Source organism: Muscardinus avellanarius, assembly GCF_963383645.1.
Source record: "Muscardinus avellanarius genome assembly, chromosome: 9".
NCBI lineage: Eukaryota > Metazoa > Chordata > Mammalia > Rodentia > Gliridae > Muscardinus > Muscardinus avellanarius.
In genome coordinates this window covers 88,403,699-88,426,055 of record NC_137795.1, presented here as the reverse complement: position 1 = coordinate 88,426,055, position 22,357 = coordinate 88,403,699, and the positions used below count along the sequence as shown (strand labels likewise).

Sequence of the window (22,357 nt, the reverse complement as noted above, 5' to 3'; positions counted from 1 at the left end):
TTAGAGACCTTGTACTCAAAGTATAGAAGTTACAAAAATAGACTCCTAAGGGTGTACTGAACAGGCTACTCAAAAACAGTTAGGCAAGCCGGGAATGGTGGCACACGCTTGTAATCCCCGCGCTTGGGAGGCTGAGACAGGAGGATCGCACGGGTTCGAAGCCAGCCGCAGCTACTTAGTGAGGCTTTCAGTAACTTAGTGAGACCCTGTTTCCAAATAAAATATAAAATGGGTCTGGGAGTATAGCCCGGAAGTAGAAAGTCTCTGGGTTCCACCCCCAGTACCACCCAAAAAAGAAAAGAAAAGAAAACAAACAACAACAACAAAACAAAACAAAAAAACAGGCAGCTGAGTATGGTATGTATGCCTATAATTCCAGTACTTGGGAGGCTGAGACAGGAAGGTGGAAAGTTCGAGGACAGCCTTAGTAACCAGCCAGACTCTCAGTAACCGAATGAGAGCCTGTTTAAAAAAAAAAAAAAAAAGTTTAAGTCAGGTGTGGTGGCGCACACTTGTAATCCCAGTACTTGGGAGGCTGAGACAGGAGGGTTGCAGGTTCTTGGCCAGCCTCAGCTACCTAGTGAGGACCTCTCCAACTTAGTGAGACTCTGTTTCAAAATAAATAATAAAAAATCGGGCTGTAGATGTAGCTTGGAGGTAGAATGCTCCAGAGGTCAATTCCTCTGGAATTGTACTGCAAAAATAACAATAATAATAATAATAAAATAAAATAAAAAATAAAAAGAGACTGAGGGTGCAGCTCAGAGATAGGATGCCCCTCAGCCTGCTCCTTAGTACCACCAAAACCAACAAACAAAACCAACCAGACAAGCAAACAAGCACACACACATAGTTAAGCTCCACTGCATTATTGTGAAGTTTATGTCAAGGGGTAAGGGGTCCAGCTTTGGTGTGGTGCCACCTGGTGCCACCTGGTGGCATCTCTCATTTTTCTTACAGAGCCAGGGCCAGGTGAAAAAATTTAGGTCTTGGGGGTGCTGGGATTTCCAGTAGGAGGCAGTAATTCCAGCACTCTCTGGTTACCCGGCACCCATCTCCTGGAGGTCTTGGGAATTTTTGAATTTGTGGAGGTGTAGCTCAGAGGTCAAATGCCTCTGGGTTCCATCCCCAGATCTTCAAAAAAAGAAAAAAAAAAAAAAAAAAAAAAGGACTGGGGTGGTGTTGATTGGACCTGAGGTTCAATCTCCAGTAAAACACACACACACACACACACACACACACACACACACACACACACACACACGGCTGGAGATGAAGTTCATCAGCAGAGCTCTCCTGGCTTCAATTCCAAAAACTGGAAAAAATAAAATCTAAAAAGTAATATTGTGAAACATCATATTATTTGATGCATTATGGCGTATGTAATACAGAATTTGTTCTCATGGGGCAGTTACAGGAAATAAATAAAACTGAAGGAACACAATAAGAAAGTAAAGAGATGCCCAAGAAAGATTGATGTTATTTTTTCTAACTGCATTCATTCTTCAGAGTGCTGGTTTCAAGGCGTACCAATAGAAATTGCAAGAGGAAAAGTGCTCTCAGTTCAAGTGGGTCTGGGCAGTGCGGTATGCGACATCCCCTGGTGGTGATCCTGAAAATGTCTCTGCAGACCCCGAGCTGCCCACAGGCCTCACCTGCGGCCCCCTGGATCCAACACTGCATTTGGGCCCCTGTGACACCTCTAACCACTGCTGCTCCCACCAGCTAGCCAGCACAACGGGGTGGAGGACTCTGGAGGCCACCCCAGGGAGATATGGACTCCCCTAAAGCGCATCTGGCCTGAGGGGCACCTTCCCAGCCTGGCTGAAACCTTCTTGGACTGTGCTCCAGCCTCAGGCTCTTCCCACGTGGGTCTCCATGCTTCTCCATTGGCCAAGTCCAGCCACAGCCAGCGTGGGCACGGGCCTTCAGGGATCTGGCCCCCAGAGGTTGGCATCGGCAGCAGGCAGGATGGGGTAGGTGGAGTGTGGCCTGGCCTGGTGCGGGTGGGGGACAGACCCAGAATAACACCAAGGGACTTGGTTTGGCCTGAACATACAGTAACATCTTTGAAGAACATAGCCGGGTGTGATGGTGCACACCTGTAATCCCAGTACTTAGGAGGCAGAAGGTGACAGAAATTCCATTCTTTGTCCAGAGCAAGTGCTTTCTGGGGGAATTTAGGGTAGTTATGGAACCCAACTTAGGGTAGAATATCTGAATATTTCTTTGCATGTCATGGATATGTGGTGTTTTTCTGGTTGCTATTTCAATATTGACACCTCCAAATGGTGTTTGCTTTGGCATAACTCACAATTTGGGTGGCGCTTTAATGAAACACATTATCCATTTCTGTAGTAGAGAAATATGCTTTATTCTAAGTCAGGGAAGGAATCAGAGACAGAGAGAAAATCAGAATAAACTTTTTGAGAATTCCTCTAGATTTTTGTATTTCTGGTTATTTTCATTCAAGTTATGGTTCCTATAAGTGGCTTTAGCCTTAATAATTGTGTGTGGGGGTACTTAGAATGGAATGCAGAAGCCTTATACCTCCGGGCTACTCTCCCAGACCTATTTTTTTTAATATTTTATTTGGAAACAGGGTTTCACTAAGTTGCTGAGAGCCTCATTAAGTAGCTGAGACTGGCTTTGAACCTGTGTGACCCTCCTGTCTCAGCCTCCCAAGCGCAGGGTTTACGAGTATGTGCCACCACGCCCAACAAGTTTTAATAATTCTAAGTGTTCACTTCAAATCATGGAGCATTACCCCACTCAGTGGTTGGTTCCCTGAGATTGTCTCCTCAAGTTTTGTTTTTCCCCCCTAGTCGATGGCTTGTGGTTTGGGGGAAGGGAGGGTCCACTGGTAAACCCTGTGGTACCTGGATGTGCAGATCAGAACTGCTCATTTCTTTTTTTTTGGTGGGGGGTACTGGGGATTGAACCCAAGGGCATGCTACCTCTGAGCTAAATCCCAGCCCTTTTTATTTTTTTATTTTATTCTGAAACAGGGTTTTGCTAAGTTGCTGAGGCTGGCCTTGAACCTGCAATCCTCCTTAGCCTCCCAAATACTGGGATGATAGGCATGTGTCCCACGTCCACCTGGAGCTGCTCATTTCCAGGCGCTCAGTATTCCCAAACTCTGCACCTCCACTGCCCGCGGCCACATCAGTACCAGCGGAGTCTCACTGACCCTCCATCCATTATTTCTCTAGAGACTTCCAAGAGTAGTCTGAAGTTTTCATCTCATTTCCATCACACACCTTAGGCGGGGGCCTCTTCATGTTATTATTCAAGGGCCTTCTTTTCTCTTTTCTCTAAATTCTATCTCAGAAACTCTGCAACACAAGCCGGGCGTGGTGGCGCACGCTTGTAATCCCGGCATTCGGGAGGCTGAGACAGGAGGATCGCGGTTCGCGGACAGCCTCAGCTACTTAGTGAGGCCCTCTGCAACTCAGTGAGACCCGGTTTCAAAATAAAGAATAAAAAATAGGGCAGGGGGTGTAGCTCGGAGGTCAAATGCTCCTGGGTTCCATCCCCAGACCTGCAAAAAAACCAAAAAAACAAAAAAACAAAACTCTGCAACACATTTTCTCGTTTTGCAAATGTCAAGTCCTGGCAGACTTTAATTGACTCTGGATGACAATGTTTTGTTTCTTTTTTGTTTAAAATGGTATGTTTATCCTATTAAAAGCTTTACCTATCCCTTGTGTGATGTTATTTTCGTTTAGGAAATCATCTCTGGGAATCAATTTCCCTGATAGACTATTCAGCAAAGGCTATAGTTTCCTCCTCCTCCTCCTCCTCCTCCTCCTCCTCCTCCTCCTCCTCCTCCTCCTTCTTGTGTGTTGTTGTTGATTGGGGTGGTGGGGAGACATGTGGATTGTCCTACAGCCTTTAATTGGGCATCTGATAGAAAGCAGGTGCTGGAGGATGCCCACATGCACGCGGTACCCGCCATTGGCATATGGATGCCTGTGTAGCAGCCGCTGTCCTGGAAACAGCACATCAACTAGGTTTGGTGGATGTACGAACAGAAGGGAACAGGTCAACCAGAGCCACGGAGGATTTGTTAGAGAGGAGTCAGGGTCTCTCTTGACACCACCTGGAGGTTAAGGGAACCAGGTATAGAGAACAGGGGAACCACAAGTGGACCACTAAGCTGGAGAGAGGCCAAGATGCTCACAGCCAGAGCCGCCTGCTCAGGATGCTGTCCCCATACCGCATCTGTGCGAAGATGAGTGATGCTTCTGCTCATGTAAAATCCAGTTAGCTAAGTCCATGGCGTGGACCTGAAGGGCAAGGGGAAGAAGAGGTTGCTGGACAGTAAAGGAGATACTCCTGGAAGAGGCTTCAGGACATAAGTGCTTTCCTCTGGTAAGGGACACAGCCAGCTTTATGTGACGCTGAGGGAGAGAAAAGTGGTCCTGACTCATTCTCCTCCTCTCTGGTCTCCACCTAGACTCTCCACTGGCCACTCCCGTGGAAACCGGAGCCCATGAGCCCTTTGGTGTCTGTACAGATCCACTGGGAAATAGGCAGGAACTATGGAATTCCCAACCATGGGAGATGGGAGGTGTGTGTGGGAGGGGCACTACGGATGGAGCCCAGGGGCATTCTACCTCCGAGTTACATACTCCCCCATTTTTCTTTTCTTCTTCTTCTTTTTTTTTTTTTTTTGGTGGTACTGGGGTTCCTGGAAGCCCTTCTACCTCCAGGCTACACTCCCAGACCTATTTTATATTTTTATTTGGAAACAGAGTCTCTTAAGCCAGTGAAGCTGGCTTCGAACCTGCGCGATCCTCCTGTCTCTGCCTTCCAAATGGGGATTACAAGCGTGCACCACCACACCCGGCTTATTTTTATTTTTAAGCAGGGTTTTGCCAGATTGATGAGAGTCTCACTACTTGCCAAGGCTGTCCTCGAACCTGCAATCTTCCTGATTCAGCCTCCCAAGAACTGGGATTATGGGCGTGCAGCACTATGCCTGGGTTATTTCCCTATTCTTCACATACACTGAATTTGTAACTCTCCTCTCAGTACACTCACCATTGGGCATCCCACCACCTTGAGCTCTGTGGAGACACAGGTAGTAGGGTCCTCTCTCCTGCTCCAACAGGAGCTGCTACCCGCCGTCACCCTGGGCTCTCCTCCGCTGTATCCTAAATATTCTAAATATCCTAGGGAATCCTTCACTTCTTTCCTACATGGAACCCACCTCTTTCCTGGGTCCATGTTTTGTTATTTGTGAGTTGACTTCATTTTAATGGAATAAATCATCCAGTAGTTTTCCAAGAGTTGCCTATAATTTAGAGTTGGAAGTTCCCTAAATGCCCACATGCTAAAGGCCTACTCCCCAGCTGGGCTCTAGTCAGAGTGGTTGAAGCTTTCAGAGGAGGAGCCTAGTGGGATGCTTCCTGGTCATTGGGATGTGCCCTTGAAGGTCATATAGGGACCACAGCCCCTTCTTCTTCCTCTCTGTCTTCTGGTCCCTGCCCTGAGGTGAATGGGCTTCCAACATGATATGCCGCCTGGCCACAGGCCCGAAAGCAACAGGGCCACCAACTGTGGACTGAAATCTCCAAAACTGAGCCAAATTAAACCTTTTTAAAAAGTTAGTTATTGCCAGGTGTGGTGGCGCACGCTTGTAATCCCCACGCTTGGGAGGCAGAGACAGGAGGATCGCGCAGGTTCGAAGCCAGCCGCGTGCGCTGGCTTAGGAGACCCTGTTTCCAAATAAAAATGTAAAAATAGGTCTGGGAGTGTAGCTGGGAGGTAGAAGGGCTTCCAGGAACCCCAGTACCACACACACACACACAAAAATAAAATAAAATAAAAAGTTAGTTATTCACACCTTGGGTATGTTGTCACAGTAACAGAGGGATGGTAACACAATATAGAAAATTTTTTCATAACTCGTGTGTCAGAATTTGAGCGATTTCAACATTTAGGAGTGGAAATGATTCCAGTTGGGACACAAAAATCATTCTACTCATTGAAAACTGAAGTAGGTGCTGCCATTTTGGGCTTCCTCTGACTTCAGGGGAGCATGACAATTATGTATATAAGGAGGTTCTGAAGTTGCTTGAAGTAGATTGACCCTTCCTATCAAGGTAAAAAAGAATGGCTTCCATAAAATAAGGGCAGGAATGAGAAAGAATGATATCCAGATGGAACTGAGATATGTCTTTACCATGCCCCACTCAGCCAAGAGAGGATCACAAACACCACACAAGAAAAATCATCAAGGGCTTAGATCTTCAGGAGTGAAAATGTGTGGTCCCCCTGCCAGGGAAATAGCTCCAACCAGGTGCTGGTCAAAGAAAGGAGTACATAAAACAGGTAGTAGAAAAACAAAGTCCTAAGTACCAGATACTAAGACTTTGGGACCAAGATGCAGGGACAAGAACTAAAGATTCTACCCCTACTTCTTTTTCTCTTTCTTTCTTTCTTTCTTTCTTTCTTTCTTTCTTTCTTTCTTTTCTTTCTTTCTTTCTTTCTTTCTTTCTTTTTCTTTTTTTTTTTTTTTTGTGTGTGTGTGGTACTGGAGATAGAACCCAGGGGCATACTATCTCTGAGCTACACTTCCAGCCCTAATTTTTTATTATTTATATTAAATGGGGTCTCACTGAATTGCAAAGGGCCTCACTAGGTAGCTGAGGCTGTCCACGAACTGTGATCTTCCTGTCTCAGCCTCCCAAATGCAGGGATTACAAGTGTGTGCCACCAAGCCCAGCTTGTTACTTCTTTCTTTTCAGTGACATAGATTACTGAAATTATCCTTTCTCTGACTTATTGCATATAGGGTGTGTTTGTGCCATTTAAATTTACCAGTGGGTCTGGAAGTTTGGGAACACCAGAATAAGTCATAAACAAGAGGAAGAATGGACATCCCCTGGCGAATCTGCACTCGGGGATGCACACAGTAACTGAGGAAGTTGCTATGAGCTGAATGTTCCTGTTCCCCAGGATTCAGATGCTGAAGCCTAATCCGTAAGGTATTAATAAGTGGGGTCTTTGGGAGGTGATCAGACCATGAGAGGGCAGCTCTTGTGACTGAGATTAGTGCCCTTATGATAAGCAGGCCCAAGAGAGGCTATCTATTACCTCCACCGCAGCAAGCAGAGGACACAGAGGATGCAGCAGAGATGCTACCCATGAGGAACAGGTTCTCACCAGACACCACATCTGCCAGCACCTTGATCTTGGGCTTCACAGGCTCCAGAACTGCGGCAGATAAATATCTGCTGTTCATAAGCCACCCAGTTTATGGCATTTTTGTTACAGCAGCCTGAACAGAATGAGACAGAGTTTTTGTGTACTTGCTATGAGGAATGTTTACAGCTGGGTATGGTGGCACCTGCCTGTAATCCTGCAAGTTTACAGCCAGCCTCAGTAACCTCTGAGACCCTCAGTAACTTAGCAAGAACCTGTTTCAAAATAAATAAATAAATAAAGTAGGGATGGGACTGTAACTTGGGGGCAGAATGCCCTTGGATTAAATCCCCAGTATCTCACACACACAAAAGGAATGTTTTCTTTAAATTGGAGGCATTATGCCGGGCATGGTGGTGCATATGCTTGTACTTCCAGCTTTCGGTAGGCTAAGGCAGGAAGATTACAAGTTTGAGGTCAGCCTGAGCAAATTAGTGAGACCCTATCTTCAGATTTGAAAATAAATAAATAAAAAGGGCTGGTGATATAGCTCAGCAGTAGAGCATCCCTGGGTCCAATCTATGGCACTGCGAAAGACAAACCCCAACACAAAACAAGACAATAACAACAAGCCAGGCATGGTGGCACACACTTGTAATCCCAGCACTTGGGAGGCTGAGACAGGAGGATTGTACAGGTTCGAAGCCAGCCTCAGCTACTTAGTGAGGCTCTCAGCAACTCAGTGAGACCCTGTTTCCAAATAAAGAATAAAAAATAGAGCCAGGGGTGTAGCTCAGAGGTAGAATGCCCCTGGGTTCAATCCCCAGTACTGAAACAAACAAACAAACAAACAACCTGAGACTGTCCTCAAGCCACAATCCTCCTGCCTCAACCTCCCAAGTACTGGGATTACAAGTGTGCACCATCATGCCCAGCTACATTTTTGTTATTTTTTGATACATCCTCTGTGAGACCTAGATTCTTCTCCAGCAATGCCTCCAAATCAACATATACTCTTATTCTATAATTTTTTACTATTAAAATAATCTCCAACTAACATAATGCTGCTTTGTCTTTTGAGGTTTGTTGGATTTTTGTTTTGTTTTGTCTTTGTTGTGGTGGTTGCTTTGTTTTTTGTTTTTGGTACTGGGGATTGAACCCAGAGGCATTTTACCTCCAAGATACACCTTCAACCTGATTTTATATCTTATTTGTTTTATTTATTTATTGTGATTTTCCTGTCTCAGCCTCCCAAATGCTGGGATTACAAGCATGTGCCACCACGCCCGGTTTAGTCTCCGTTATTTAGTGAGGTCTTCCGCAACTTAGTGAGATGCTGTTTCAAAATGAAGAAAAAATAAATAAAATAGGGCTGGAGGTGTAGCTTGGAGGTAGAATGCCCCTGGGCTCAATCCCCAGTAACACAATAAATAAATAAATAAATAAATAAATAAATAAATAAATAACAGGCATGGTGACACATACTTGTAATCCCAGCATTTGGGAGGCTGAGACAGGAGGATCACAGTTCGTGGCCAGCCTCAGCTACTTAGTGAGGCCCTTTGCAACTCAATGAGACCTCATTTCAAAATGAAGAATAAAAAATAGGGCTGGGGGTGTAGCTCAGAGGAAGACTGTCCCTGGGTTCCATCCCCAGTACCCTCCTCACACACACAAAAATGAAGAACAAAAATATTAAAAAAATTTTTTTGACTAAGTAAGCCAATGTACTTACCACAGTGACAAAGGTACTTAAAGTTGGCAAGAGGATTCACTGGGTGAAAGCAAGACGGTTTATTACCACCAGCAGAGCAAACAGCTGGAGCACAGCATGGCCGTACAGTCACCCTGACCCCAGCAACATGCGGGGCTCAGACAGGGTGGCCCTGCAGCTGAGGCCCACGGCTAAGGGCGCAGAGTCTTCTACAGCTCCCTCCCTGGGAGAGCAAGAAGCTGGAAGGTAATCATGTTGTGGTCACCTTGACCTTCTTAATTGCCTACAGTGACTAGCTACAGAAACAGCTCAGGGTCAGAGGAGAGGTAGGCCTTAAAATCTTGCAAACTTAGCAAGGCTGCGTGGAGATGCTCAACGACCACAGAAGACTGTCTCCCCCAAGAGGAGCAGAGAGTCAGACTACAGTGAACCTTTGTCATTGTCAGCACCAGGCGCCCATTCCTCTGTCCTCTTGTAACACCCCTCGGTCCCTTTGGGGAAACCACCCAGCGGGCTGCAGCACTGGACGAGGGACAATTGGCGGCCCCTCCCCGATCCCCAGGCTGCAGCGGAGTCAGCGCATTCCAAGAGCGGCTTTTTCTTCAGTTGTCCTTTCAGTTCTGTGAGCCAGCCCTTCAATGAATTCCTTTTGGTTTAAATTAGTCAGCTTCCCTTACTGGCAACCAAAGAATTCCAGCTGATACAAAATAGTGTCTGTTCTCAAAGGGTTCACAGTTCCACCATGGAGACAGACACACAAATAACCACAATGGGGTAAAGAAGGCTATAGTACCAGGCGCACACAGAGCATACTGGTAGCACAGAACTCTGCCAATAAGGACAAGAATCTGGAAGACAATAGGTAGGAAAATCTCGAGGGGAGGCGTCTTGGGTGGGGGACAGGATGTGCAGTGTCTGCAGTATCTAAAAGCACACTGCAGCCGGGCGTGGTGGCTCACACTTGTAATCCCAGTACTCGGGAGGCTGAGACAGGAGGATCACAGGTTCGCGGCCAGCCTCAGCTACTTAGTGAGGCCCTCTGCAAGCCAGTGAGACCCTGTTTCAAAATAAAGAATAACAAATAGGGCTGGGGGTATAGCACAGAGGTAGAATGTGCCTGAGTTCCATCCCTAATGCTGCAAAAATAAATAAATAAATAAATAAATAAGCATGGTGCATTTAGGGAACCAGGAGAAATTTGGCACGGTGGGAGCACAAGGTTGAAGAACACTGGCCAGTAGAGAGGCTGGAGTGTGGTTGGCAGTGTCCTGACCATTTTGTGTCAAGCAGTTTGGTTTTATTAAGGGGGAAACTGGCTATATGTATGTTTCAGAAAGGTGACAAGGTGGAAAGATGGTGTGGAAAGGGAGTAGATTGGAAAAAGACTGGAAGACCATCAGGAATGTGGACTTTGAGGTTAGATTAGGCTCAAGACCTAACTGCTACTTATACCTGTATGACCTCAAGCAAGCTCTTGAATCTGTGGCTGGGGTTCATCATCTATAAGATATGATCACGTGCCAGGTGTGGTAACACACACCTGTGATCCCAGTATTTGGGAGGCTGAGACAGGAGGATTGCAGGTTCAAGGACAGCCCCAGCAAGTAGTGAGACTCTCATCAACTTAGGGACACCTTGTTTCCAAATAAGAAATAAAGCTGGGTGTGGTGGTGCACGCTTGTACTCCCAGCATTCGGGAGGCTGAGACTGGAGGATCTTGGTTCGCGGATAGCCTCAGCTACTTAGTGAGGCCCTCTGCAACTTATTGAGACCCTGTTTCAAAATAAAGGATAAAAAAATAGGGCAGGGGGTGTAGCTCAGAGGTCGAATGTCCCTGGGTTCCATCCTCAGACCCGTGAAAGAAAGAAAGAAAAAAGAAAGAAAGAAAGAAAGAAAGAAGAAAGGAAAGAAAGAAAGGATAAAAAAAATAGGGCAGGGGATGTAGCTTGGAGGTCGAATACCCCTGGGTTCCATCCCTAGACCCACATTAAAAAAAAAAAAAAAAAAGGAACAGTTTGAGGAGCAAAATAGGCATGTACCATTGTGCCTGGCTTTATTTGTATTTTTAATGGAGTCAGGGATAAACCCATTGATATTAGGCATCCTTTCATCTCAGGTATCTTTTTTTTTTTCAGTACTAGGGATGGAACCCAGGGGCATTCTACCTCGGAACAACACCCCCAACCTTATTTTTATTCTTTATTTTGAAATAGTGTGTCACTAAGTTGTGAGGGCCTCAGTAAGTAGCTGAGGCTGGCTGGGAACCTGCGATCCTCCTGTCTCAGCCTCCCAAGTACTGGGATTACAGGTATGTGCCACCATGCCTGGCTCCTGGGCCACTTTGAGTAAATATTCCCTACTTGTCTGAAGGGTGGCCAAAGCTTTTACCCCACCCCCAACACAGATATAATGTCCTAAGTTTTGCCTTCATTAGGTGCTAGATGGAAACAGTCAAGCCAATCAGGGCTTCCAGGGATAGAGAGTCGCCACCATCCTTTCCAGAGGCCCTGTTTTCATTAGCAATCTAAGTTTGTGTGGTCCAGGGTGACTCTTTATGGCTAGTACACTAACAGAGAGTGGGAAGATGAAGTCTCAGTTCCTTGCTCGAGATAAGTAGGGTCACGCACACCTGTAATCCTAGTACTTGGGAGGCTGAGACAGGAGAATTGCAGGTTTGAGGCCAACCTCAGCACAGAAGTGCCTCCCAGTTGGGTGCCATCGTCCTCTGGGCTTCTTTCATTTGGGGCTTATAGCCACACTCTGCCTCTGTTTCTCCTGCCCCCTCTGAAAAAGGAAAGTGGGGTGTTCTGCCAAGGGCATTCCTCCGCAAGGGCTTTCTTGGCTTTGCTCACTTGTTCAACTAAGCAAACAGTACCTTTTTCCCATGTGTTTTTTCCAAGGATCACACTCCTGTGCCCCAGCCTAGAGCCTCCCCATAGCACAACCTGCACCAAGGGACTCACTTGGAGGTTTATTGGTGGATGTACAGAAGCACCTTGTTATCCACACCATCTCACCTCGCACTCAGCTCTTGGTGGGAAACAGCATCACAGAGGTGTGGTAAGTACCCGGACACTAGGGTCCTGTTTTGGCTGTTTCAAGGTCCCAGAAAGTGCTCTCCTAGGGAACTGGCTACAGGAGTCTGCAGGAAGGGATCTGCTGGGCCCTCCTGCTCCCAGAGGCTGTGGCCCAAGGCGGCTCTCATGGGTGTATTCAAGTTGATTGGAGATGCCACTGGTGAGGGTTTCTTGTGTCTCCTGCACTTGTCTATTTCAATGGTAGTACCGGTGTTTCTGTGGAAGTCCAGGAATTTCGGGGTAATTGGATGCAAGAGAAGAAAAAAATAAAACATCATTAAACTTGTTTATTTTTGTGTGTGTGTGGTACTAGGGATTGACACCGGGGACACTCTGAGCTCTTTTTGTATTCTTTATTTTGAAATAGGGTCTCACTGAGTTTCAAAGGGCCTCATTAAGTAGCTGAGGCTGGACATGAACTGCGATCCTCCTATCTCAGCCTCCCAAGTACTAGGATTACAAACATGTGTCAACTGTGCCCAGCTTATTTCTTCCTTTTATTCTTACTAAGTTGCTGAGGCTGGCCTTGAACCGAAATCCTCCTGTCATAGCCTCTCACGTACTAGAATTACAGGGATGTGCCACCATGGGTGGCAATTAAAATTCACTTTAAAAACCATTTGTAAGCCAGGCATGGTGGTGCACACTTGTAATCCCAGCATTTGGGAGGCTGAGACAGAAGGATCGCAGTTCGCAGCCAGCCTCAGCTACTTAGTGAGGTCCTTGCAACTCAGTGAGACCCTGTTTCAAAATAAAGAATAAAAAATAGGGCTGGGGTATAGCTTGGAGGTAGAATGCCCCTGGGTTCCATCCCCAGTACCACACACACACAAAAAAATAGGGTTGACGGTATAGCTCAGAAGTAGAATGCCCCTGAGTTCAATCCCCAGTAGTGATATAGGATAGAAGAAATAAGTAGGTAAAAGGAGACAGACAAGAAGGAAAAGTAAAATAAAACTTTAATATAAGAACCTGGAGCTGAAGTGCTCAGCCTCTAATCCACAAACCAGTTTTCTTTCCTAGGCCTGATGCTCCCAAATATTCCTGGGAAACCTCTAGATGCTAGAGTTAACTAAAAGAAACTATAACTGCCCCATGCACTGATAACAAGACAGATACAATATTTCCAAGAAACCTAAAATTTAGGATATTCCAGCTTATCCATAAATCAGCTAATGAGGACCCCAATCAGCCTGAAGACCCTAAGGCTGACAAGACCACCAGACCAGGAAGCACCTCGGGACCACTGAACTGAGATCATCCACCCTATGGCTGACCAGACCACCTGCCCACCATAAACTACTGGACCGAACTCATCCTCACATACCTTCTCTAGCCCACCCCTCACGAAAGTCCGCTATAAGAAGAGAACCCTGACCTCCCCAGAATGCCTTCCTCATCTTGAGGTGGCCTGCATTCTCTCTTGAGTGTATATTTCCTTCCCTTTCCCAAATAAACCTCTGTCCATGTCTCTGACTGGCGCGTGCTGAAATTCTTTTCCGTCATGTTAGCCAAGGACCCTGCAGATCCTGAGTTCCTAAGCCGAGGGCTCACCCCAACAGTAGCACACAAAAAAAAAAAAAAAAGAAAAGAAAAATAGCCAGGCATGGTGGCGCATATGCCAGACCCACCTGTTTGCTGTGAGCTGGGGTCTTCCCGGAAGTCCCAAGAAACCACTACTGGTCTGCTCAGCCGCCAGCAGCATGAGGGTCTCACTGGACTGGGAAGGTGACTGGAGGCTGCTCTCAGGCTGTATGGAGAAATATATGTCAAGTATGCTGGGTGTGGTGGTGCACACCTGTAATCCCAGTACTTGGGAAGCTGAGACAGGTTCGAGGATAAGCCTCAGCAAGTACTGAGACTCTCATCAACCTAGTAAGACCCTGTTTCAAAATAAAAACAAAACAAGAATGGAGGTGTAGCTTGGAGGTAGAATGCCTGTGGGTTCAATCATCAGTAACCCCCCCGCCCCCCACACACACACGTCAGAGACAGGCTGCCCACTGGGCATTCTTGGCTTTCTCAGGCAGAGCCTTGAATGAATTTGTGCAAGACACTGGAGTGTTGCAGGTTCTCCCTGGGAGCCTGTTCCTAAGCATTAAGCCCCAGAATCATCAGACCAAAAATAGGACTTCCAGCAGGATCGCACCCAGTCTCTGGATGCACAGCAGAGGCTGCTTGCTCTGTCTAGAACACAAGATCTGGGCATTAAAGCAGTTGACTTTCAAAGCCCGCGATAACACCCCTAAAGCATACAGCTTAATGAGAGAAGCCAAGTGTGCAGGTCTGAAATCTGAAGGTTCTAATCGGTCAAGCCTTCGTCCCTGTGCTTCCATGCTAAGCAGGTCCTAGGAAGGGCTTGTGGTGTCAAAGTAGCCCTAAGGCCTGGAGTACGGCTCAGTGGCCGACGGCTTTGCCCTGAGTTTGGTACATGAAGCTCTGGGTTTGACCCCCACACTGGTGGGCGGGGGGTGAAATAACTCAACAGGTAACACAAAAAGAAATAAAGTATAAGCCAGGTGTAGTGACCCACACTTGTAATCCCAGTACTTGGGAGGCTGAAACAGGAGGAGCACAGATTGTGGCCAGCCTGAGCAACCTGGTGAGGCCCTCAACAATTTAACAAGACCCTGTTTCAAAATAAAAAATAAAATAGGGCTGGGGGTGTAGAGGAAGAATGTTCCTGGATTCAATCTTCAGTAACACACACACACACACACACACACACACACACACACACGCACACACACACACACACACACTATATAAATGCTACTTTTTTTTTACCAATCACATTAGAAAAATTATTAAAACTTATGTTACTCAGTTATGGTAAGGATACAGTTCCTATATGATCAGAAAAACTGCCTATGATATAATTTAAAATTAAAAAATAACCCCCACATTCAGTAAAATACACAATTGTCCCTCAGTATCCATGAGGAACATGAGGAATGGTTTCAGAAAATCCCTCCAATAACAAAATCCACAGATGTTCAAGCCCATTATATAAAATAGCATAATAAGCTGGGCATGGTGGCGCACACCTGTAATCCCAGTACTGGGGAGGCTCAGACAAGTTTGAGGACAGCCTCAGCAAGTAGTGAGATTCTCATCAACTTAGTGAAACTCTGTTTCAAAATTAAAAATAAAATAGGGCTGGGGTATAGATAGGAAGTATAATACCTCTGGGTTCATTTACCAGTACCAGAAAATAAAAAATATAAAATAAGCCAGGCGTGGTGGCGCACGCTTGTAATCCCCGCACTTGGGAGGTGGAGACAGGAGGATCGCGCAGGTTCGAAGCCAGCCGCTCTTGCTTAAGAGACCCTGTTTCTTTCCTTTTTTTTTTTTTTTTTTTTTTTTTTGGTGGTACTGGGGGTGGAACCCAGAGGTTTTCTACCTCTGGGCTATACTCCCAGACCCATATTATATTTTATTTGGAAACAGGGTCTCACTAAGTTGCTGAGAGCCTCACTAACTAAGTAGCTGAGGCTGGCTTCGAACCTGTGCGATCCTCCTATCTCAGCCTCCCAAGCACGGGGATTACAAGTGTGCACCACCATGTCCAGCTAAGAGACCCTGTTTCTAAATAAAAAAATATAAAAAATAGGTCTGGGAGTATAGCCCGGATGTAGAAGTGTTTCCAGGAACCCCAGTACCACCAAAAAAAAAAAAAAAAAAAAAAAAAAAAAAAATATATATATATATATATATATATATATATATAATTATATATAATAAAATAAATGGCCTAGTATTGCCTATCACACCTTCCTACTTTAAATCATCTGTTGATTAACTTATGATACCTAGTGCAATGTAAATACTATGAATTGCTTAAGTAATGATAAGAAAAAAAATCTGACATGTTCAATATAGATGTCACTTTTTCCCAAAGATTTTTTTAATCTGATGTTTGTTGGATCCATGGATGTGGAATCTGTGGACATGGAGGCCCAAGTGTGTATTTGTACATATGCAGATCATAAAATAACATATACATGTACATACATACATATGCACACACAGCTACACTCATGCTACTGGAGACCAGGAGACTCCACTTACTGTTGTTTCGGTGGAGGGGCTGGGCATCTTGGGTACCAGGCAGTGAGTGAACTGGATTCTAGGGTCTTTGGTAGTGATGGATAGACCTTTCTGTAGAATTTTCACCAAGCGGATCCAGAATTGAAACACGGCCTCTGGGTGTTGTTGATGGAGCCTCAGGTAGTAGATCTTCTCAGTCACTGTCCTAACCCGCAGGATGCGTTGGGGCCGGTCATAGATTTGTAGTTCCACATACTTCAAGGGGAGGATCCTGGAGATAATCAGGAAATTCCCATGTTGGTGCCTCCCACTACTGGAGAAAGTTCGTGTTCTGAGGGTGGGAATGACTACTAAGGCTGACTTCTCTCTGGTTTCCACGACTTTTGTTATTAAAGAATTTGCCATGCTGGGAGAGGTGGTGAATACTTGCAATCCCAGCATTTGGGAGGCTGAGACGGGAGGATCACAGTTTGTGGAAAGCCTGAACTACTTAGTGAGGCCCTTTGTAACTCAGTGAGACCCTGTTTCAAAATAAAGAATAAAAAATATGGCTGGGGGTGTAGCTTGGCGGTAGAATGCCCCTAGGTTCCATCCCCAGTACTGAAAAAGAAAAGAAAAAAAAAAAAAAGAGAATTTTCCTAAACTGGGCATGGTAGCACATGCTTGTAATCTCAGTACTTAGAGTACTTAGGAGGATGAGACAGGAGGATCGTAGGTTCACAGCCAGCCTCAGCTACTCAAAATAAGTGAGGCCCTCACAACTTAGTGAGACCCTGTTTCAAAGTAAAGAATAAAAAATAGGGCTTGCGGGGTGTGTAGCTCAGAGGTAGAATGTGCCTGGGTTCAATCCGCAGTAACACATACACACACACACACACACACACACACACACACACACACAAAATAAGCCCAAGCTCAGTGGTTTGTCCAAGTTTAGATCTTATTAAATGGGAACCAGAACAAAGCTTTCCTGACTCTATCTCCAGACCTTCTCTCTAGATCTAAATTACCTGTGTTGAAAGGGTAAGAGCAAGCCAGACATGGTGGCCCATGCTTATAATCCCAGTACTTGGAGGCTGAAACAAGAGGGTTGCAGTTCTCGGCCAACCTCAGCTACTTAGTGAGGCCCTCTGCAACTTAGTGAGACCCTGTTTCAAAAGAAAAAAAAAAAAAAAAGAATAAGAGCAAGGATGCTATCTCCCATACATGCAGCATTTTATTTTTTAATCTGAACACCTCATAGTTATATTGACTTTCACGTCTCTTTCTTTTCTTTGGAACTCCCCCTACATCTATATTGACAATATAAAACTAGACAAAAGGAGCCAGGTGTGGCATCGCACGCTTGTAATATTAGTACTTGGGAGGCTGAGACAGGATGATTGCATGTTTGCAGCCAGCCTCAGCTACTTAGGCCTTCTGTAACCTGGTGAGACGCTGTTTCAAAATAAAGGATGAAAAAAAAAAAAAAAACATAGGGCTAGGAGTATAGCTTAGAGGTAGAATGAATGCCCCTGGGTTCAATCCCCAGTACCGGGGAAAAAAAAAAATACCCTCAAAAACTGGCCTTGAGCTGGGTGTGGTGGTGCATGTCTATAATCCCAGTACTTGGGAGGCTGAGACAGGAGGATCACAGGTTTGAAGACAACCTCAGCAACCTAGCAAGACCCTATTTCAAAATAAAAAATAAATAAATAGGGCTGGGGGTGTATCTTAGATTTAGAATGCCTCTGGGTTCAAGCCCCAATCTCTCTCTCTCTCTCACACACACACACACACACACACACACACACACACACACACACACACACCACGCGCACGCGCACACCATCCAGCTACAGAGCAGTGCTCTTCCCCCTCTCACGGCCCTCCCTCCAGCATTTCTTTACCTGCTGAGGGTGATGACCGGGGCAGCACCAGGGGTGTTCCAGGTAGAAAACTGACCCTGGGGCCAGGTGACATTGGCCATCAGGAGGACATTGGGGAGCGGCAAGGAGGGCACTGACGAGGTCACCCCAAGGATCACGGTGGTAGATCCTTCGTGGACATCCATCCAGTTCCCAGGCTTAGTGACCTGGAAATTGGTCGCAGGCACAGGGGTCAGAAAGGAGCAGAAGCTGGGTATGGCCGTGATTGCCTTGGGAGGCTGAGACAGGAGGATCACATGTTCGAGGACAGCCTCAAAAACATAGTGAGACTCTTGGCAACCTGTGAGACCCTGTTTTCAAACAAAAAGTTTTTAAAAGGGCTGATGGTATGTAGTTTGGAGGTAGAATACCTCTGGATTCGATCTCCAGTATCCCCCCAAAAAAAGCAAAAATAAATAAATAAAAGAGGGCGGGGTGGGAATGTAGCTTAGAGGGAGAACGCCCCCGGCTCAATCCCCAGTGCTACAATGAAAGAAAAAAAAGAAAGAAAAAGAAAAAAGGAAGAAAGAAAGACATTAGAATCCAAGTCTTGATCCCATGCTCCTTCTCCATAGACTGTTAGCAACCATCTCTCCCCAGGCTTGCTAGCTGATCCCTATTTCCTTGTTCCCCCAGGAAGCCACGAATACAACTTTCCCAAACTGGGGACCTGCAGATTAGGCCGCAGACGCCTCTCCAAAGCCTCCACCTTCTCTCCTCCGACTCCATCTGAATGGCTTCTTGGCTGGCAGACCGTCTGTGCATTCCAGCCCTGACCCGGGTACTTTGGAGTCCTGCTGCCGGGTACATCCTCCTCCTACTCTTCCATTTACCAAAGTCTCAGCAATACTTCAAGGAGAGACTTGCAACCCTATTTTCTGGGAAGGATTCTTCAGCTGTCAAAACCCAGAGAAGGTGCTCTGGATGACCTGGACACCTGCTGTCCAAACTCATGCCTTGGGTGTCTCACAGTTGGCCCACACCATCTAACAAACAACTAGCTTAGACAGTTATCATTCGTCAATGGGTAGACTCAACTCCTAAGCTTTTTGCCCAGGACACTCTCTGATATCCTTTGCATCTCCTGCCCTGCACACAGTAGGCATTTAGGCTGCGCCTACTGGTCGACTAGTTGGTTACGCCACGCTGAAAGGAATACAGGCACACCGGGTCCGGCCACACTGTGTAGGGGAGGCAGGTGGCCTGGGTAGGATCTGAGACATACGCAGACAAGCACCTGCCTGCCCGGCCAATGGTCACGTGACCCCTTTTTGCTTGGTAGAATCTGGGCAAGAAGGATTTGGAAAGTAAAGCAGTGGCCTTGCTTTTAAACACAGATGCTTGCTCTTTCTTTCTTTCTTTCTTTCTTTCTTTCTTTCTTTTTTTTGGTGGTACTGGGAATGGAACCCAGGAGCTTTCTACCTGCAGGCTATATTCCCAGACCTATTTTTTTATATTTTATTTGGAAAAAGGGCCTCACTAAGTTGTGGAGAGCCTCACTAAGTAGCTGAGACTGGCCTTGAACCTGCCCAATCCTCCTATCTTAGCCTCCCAAGTGCTGGGATTACAAGCATGGGCCACCACGCCCGGCAAACACAGCTGCTTCTAAACCATCCTGGAGAAAGGGGACTGGATCTCAGACCAGGGTTTCCAAAAGCTGCTCATTTATTCCCTAAAACCACCAAGTTCAGACCAGTAGCCCAGAGAGGGCCTCTGTAGACCTGCCTGGAAACAGCTCTGACTTCTGTGTAAGGTTTGAATCTAGTTCCTTAAAGCACAGGACCCACAGGGAGCCCCGTAATGCCACAGGCACAAACCAAAGTGAACTTGGGACGCAGACCCTCGGGTGCGCTCGGGCTTTGGTGGCTCCTTTCTCCTCCCCAGCAGGGTCCACAGCATCTTGTCACCAATCCCTAGGAACAGATTTCAGAAAGGGGAAGGCGGGCGGGGCAGAGCGGAACGAGGGTACCTGGATAAAGTGGCTTTCGAACACCACCGAGTTGGAGAACAAGTTAAATTCTGGAGAATGAATCAGTTGACAAAGAAGGCCATCTTCCACCCCGAGCGCCACTCCAGGGCCCAGCTCCCCGACCTGAGGACGGAGGCCCCTAATTGTACTCATTGGTTCTTGGGAAGGATGGGCTGGGGAGCATCCCTGGGGCTCCTCGCAGACCCAGCCCAACTCCACGGTGTTGGTGTGGTTGGTGTGACCGCTGCCCCCAGCTCCACAGCTCCACCTCCCTCCCCACCTACTGCTCCCCCCAGGGCGGGAGCGCCTGCCGGCTCACAATGGCAGGAGTGACATCAAGGAATGTGCTGGAAAACAGCTGGAAGGGCAGAGGATGCTTCTGTCCCTCTTTCTGGTGGCCACAAACTAGCACTGATGTAGCTTATGTCACTTTTTTTTTTTTTTTTTTTGGTGGTACTGGGAGTGGAACCCAGGGGCCTTCTACCTCTGGGCTACACTCCCAGACCCATTTTATACTTTATTTGGAAACAGGGTCTCACTAACTGCTGAGAGCCTAAGTAGCTGAGACTGGCTTCGAACCTGTGCGATCCTCCTGTCTCAGCCTCCCAAGCGTGGGGATTACAAGCGTGCACCGCCACGCCCGGCCTATCTCACTTTTCAAACTCAAACTGGGGTATAACTCGCAGGTGGAATGCCTTTGGGTTCAATTTCAGTGCTTTCCCCAAAAAGTCCCCCTTCTACTCCCTTACCGGCTCAGTTCCTGCCACCTTTCCCCAGATAAAGCCACTGCCATTATTTTATTATTTACCTATTTTTTTATTTATTGCTACCTTACTGTCTTGTCTCCCAAGTGTTGGGATTACAGGTATATGCCACCCTGCTCAGCTTCTCTATCCTTTTAGAAAATGTTTATAACAGATATAGCAATTTACATTTCTACCAATATTTCAAAGTTCATCCTTCTTGCAAATCTACCATCTCGATGTTATCAAACTTTTGAACCTGTACCAGGCTGAAAGTTAAAAAAAAAAAAAAAAGGTATCTCAACTGGGCATGGTGGCACATGCCTATAATTTCAGGACTTGGGAGGCTGAGATAAGAGGATCATAGGTTTGAGGCCAGGCTCAGCAACTTGGCAAGACTCTCAACAACCTATTGAGACCTTGCTTCAAAATAAAAATAAAAAGCTGGGCATGGTGGCATATACTTGTAATCCTGGTAATTGGGAGGCTGAAACAGGAAGATGAGAGGTTCAAGGACAGTCTCAGCAAGTAGTGAGACTCTCATCAACCTAGCAAGACCATGTTTCCAAATAAAAATAAAATAGGGCTGGGGGTATAGCAAAGAAGTAGAATGTCTGAGTTCAATCCCTAGTTATCACCAAAAAATAAAAATAAAAATAAATAAAATTAGGGCTGGGGTATAACTAGGAGGTAGAATGCTCCTGGGTTCAATCCCCAGAGCCACTAAAATAAAATATAATAAAGTAAGGCTGGCAATGTAGCTTGGAGGTAGAATGTCCCTGGGTTTAATCCCCAGTACTACAAAAACCAAAAATTGCCCTCAAACTACAATGGCAATATGGAAATGTCCCATGTGTGTGGATAAGGTCTAGAAGGAAATAATAAAAAAGTGTTCAAGTGATAAATTATGAGTTATTGATTTGGCATATTTCTACTATCTAAAGCAAATCAAGTCTGCAAGTATTAATGATGGTCTATAGGTAAAGCAGCATGCAAACGTTCTTACACCTGTTTTATCATTTTAAATTTGGATTGAATGAATAATTACAGTACTGGGGATTGAAGCCAGGGGTGCTCTACCACACAGCTACATCCCCAGCCCCATGTATGTGTGTGTGTATGTATGTATGGTCCTGGGGATTGAGCCCAGGGGAATTCTGCTTTTGAGCTACACCCTCAGCCCTATTTTATCATTTATTTATTTATTTATTTAGGGTTTGGGGGTGGAACCCAGGGGCATTCGACCTCCAAGCTACATTCCCACCCTATTTTTTTTTTCATTCTTTATTTTGAAACAGGTTCTTAGTAAGTTGTCAAGGGCCTCACAAGTATTTGAGGCTGGCCACGAACCTGCGATGCTCCTGTCTCAGCCTCCCAAGTACTGGGATTACAAGTGTGCACCACCACGCCTGGCTAATCTTCGTGTGTGTGTGTGTGTGTCTGTAGTATTGGGGTGGAACGCAGCCTTCTAACTCCAGGCTACAGCCCCAGACCTACTTTAATTTAATTTTTACCTGGAAACAGTCTTGCTAAGTTGCTGAGAGCCTCGTTAAGTTGTTGAGGCTGGCCATGAACCTGTGATCCTTCTGTCTCAGCCTCACAAGTACTGGGATTACAAGCGTGCACTACCATGCCGGGCTCCATATGTTTCCTCAGCCGTAAAATAAGAAGATTGAGTTAGTCCTACACTGTCCAATACAGTAGTCCCCAGCCACAGGTGACTACGGAGAGTAGTCCAAGAGAAG

The 22,357-nt window shown here is 46.1% G+C and overlaps 1 protein-coding gene across 1 annotated transcript; it reads right to left on the bottom strand.

Annotated features, from left to right (window-relative positions):
• Positions 1-11,963: 11,963 nt before the first annotated feature.
• Positions 11,964-20,022, bottom strand: GARIN1A (golgi associated RAB2 interactor 1A; the record flags this gene model as incomplete). The annotated part of the gene is made up of 5 exons (XM_080701648.1): positions 11,964-12,159; positions 13,575-13,693; positions 16,015-16,264; positions 17,883-18,067; positions 19,870-20,022. The coding sequence occupies 5 exons, from the start codon at positions 20,020-20,022 to the stop codon at positions 11,964-11,966; spliced, it is 903 nt and encodes a 300-aa protein (XP_080557774.1).
• Between the last annotated feature and the right edge of the window lie 2,335 nt (positions 20,023-22,357).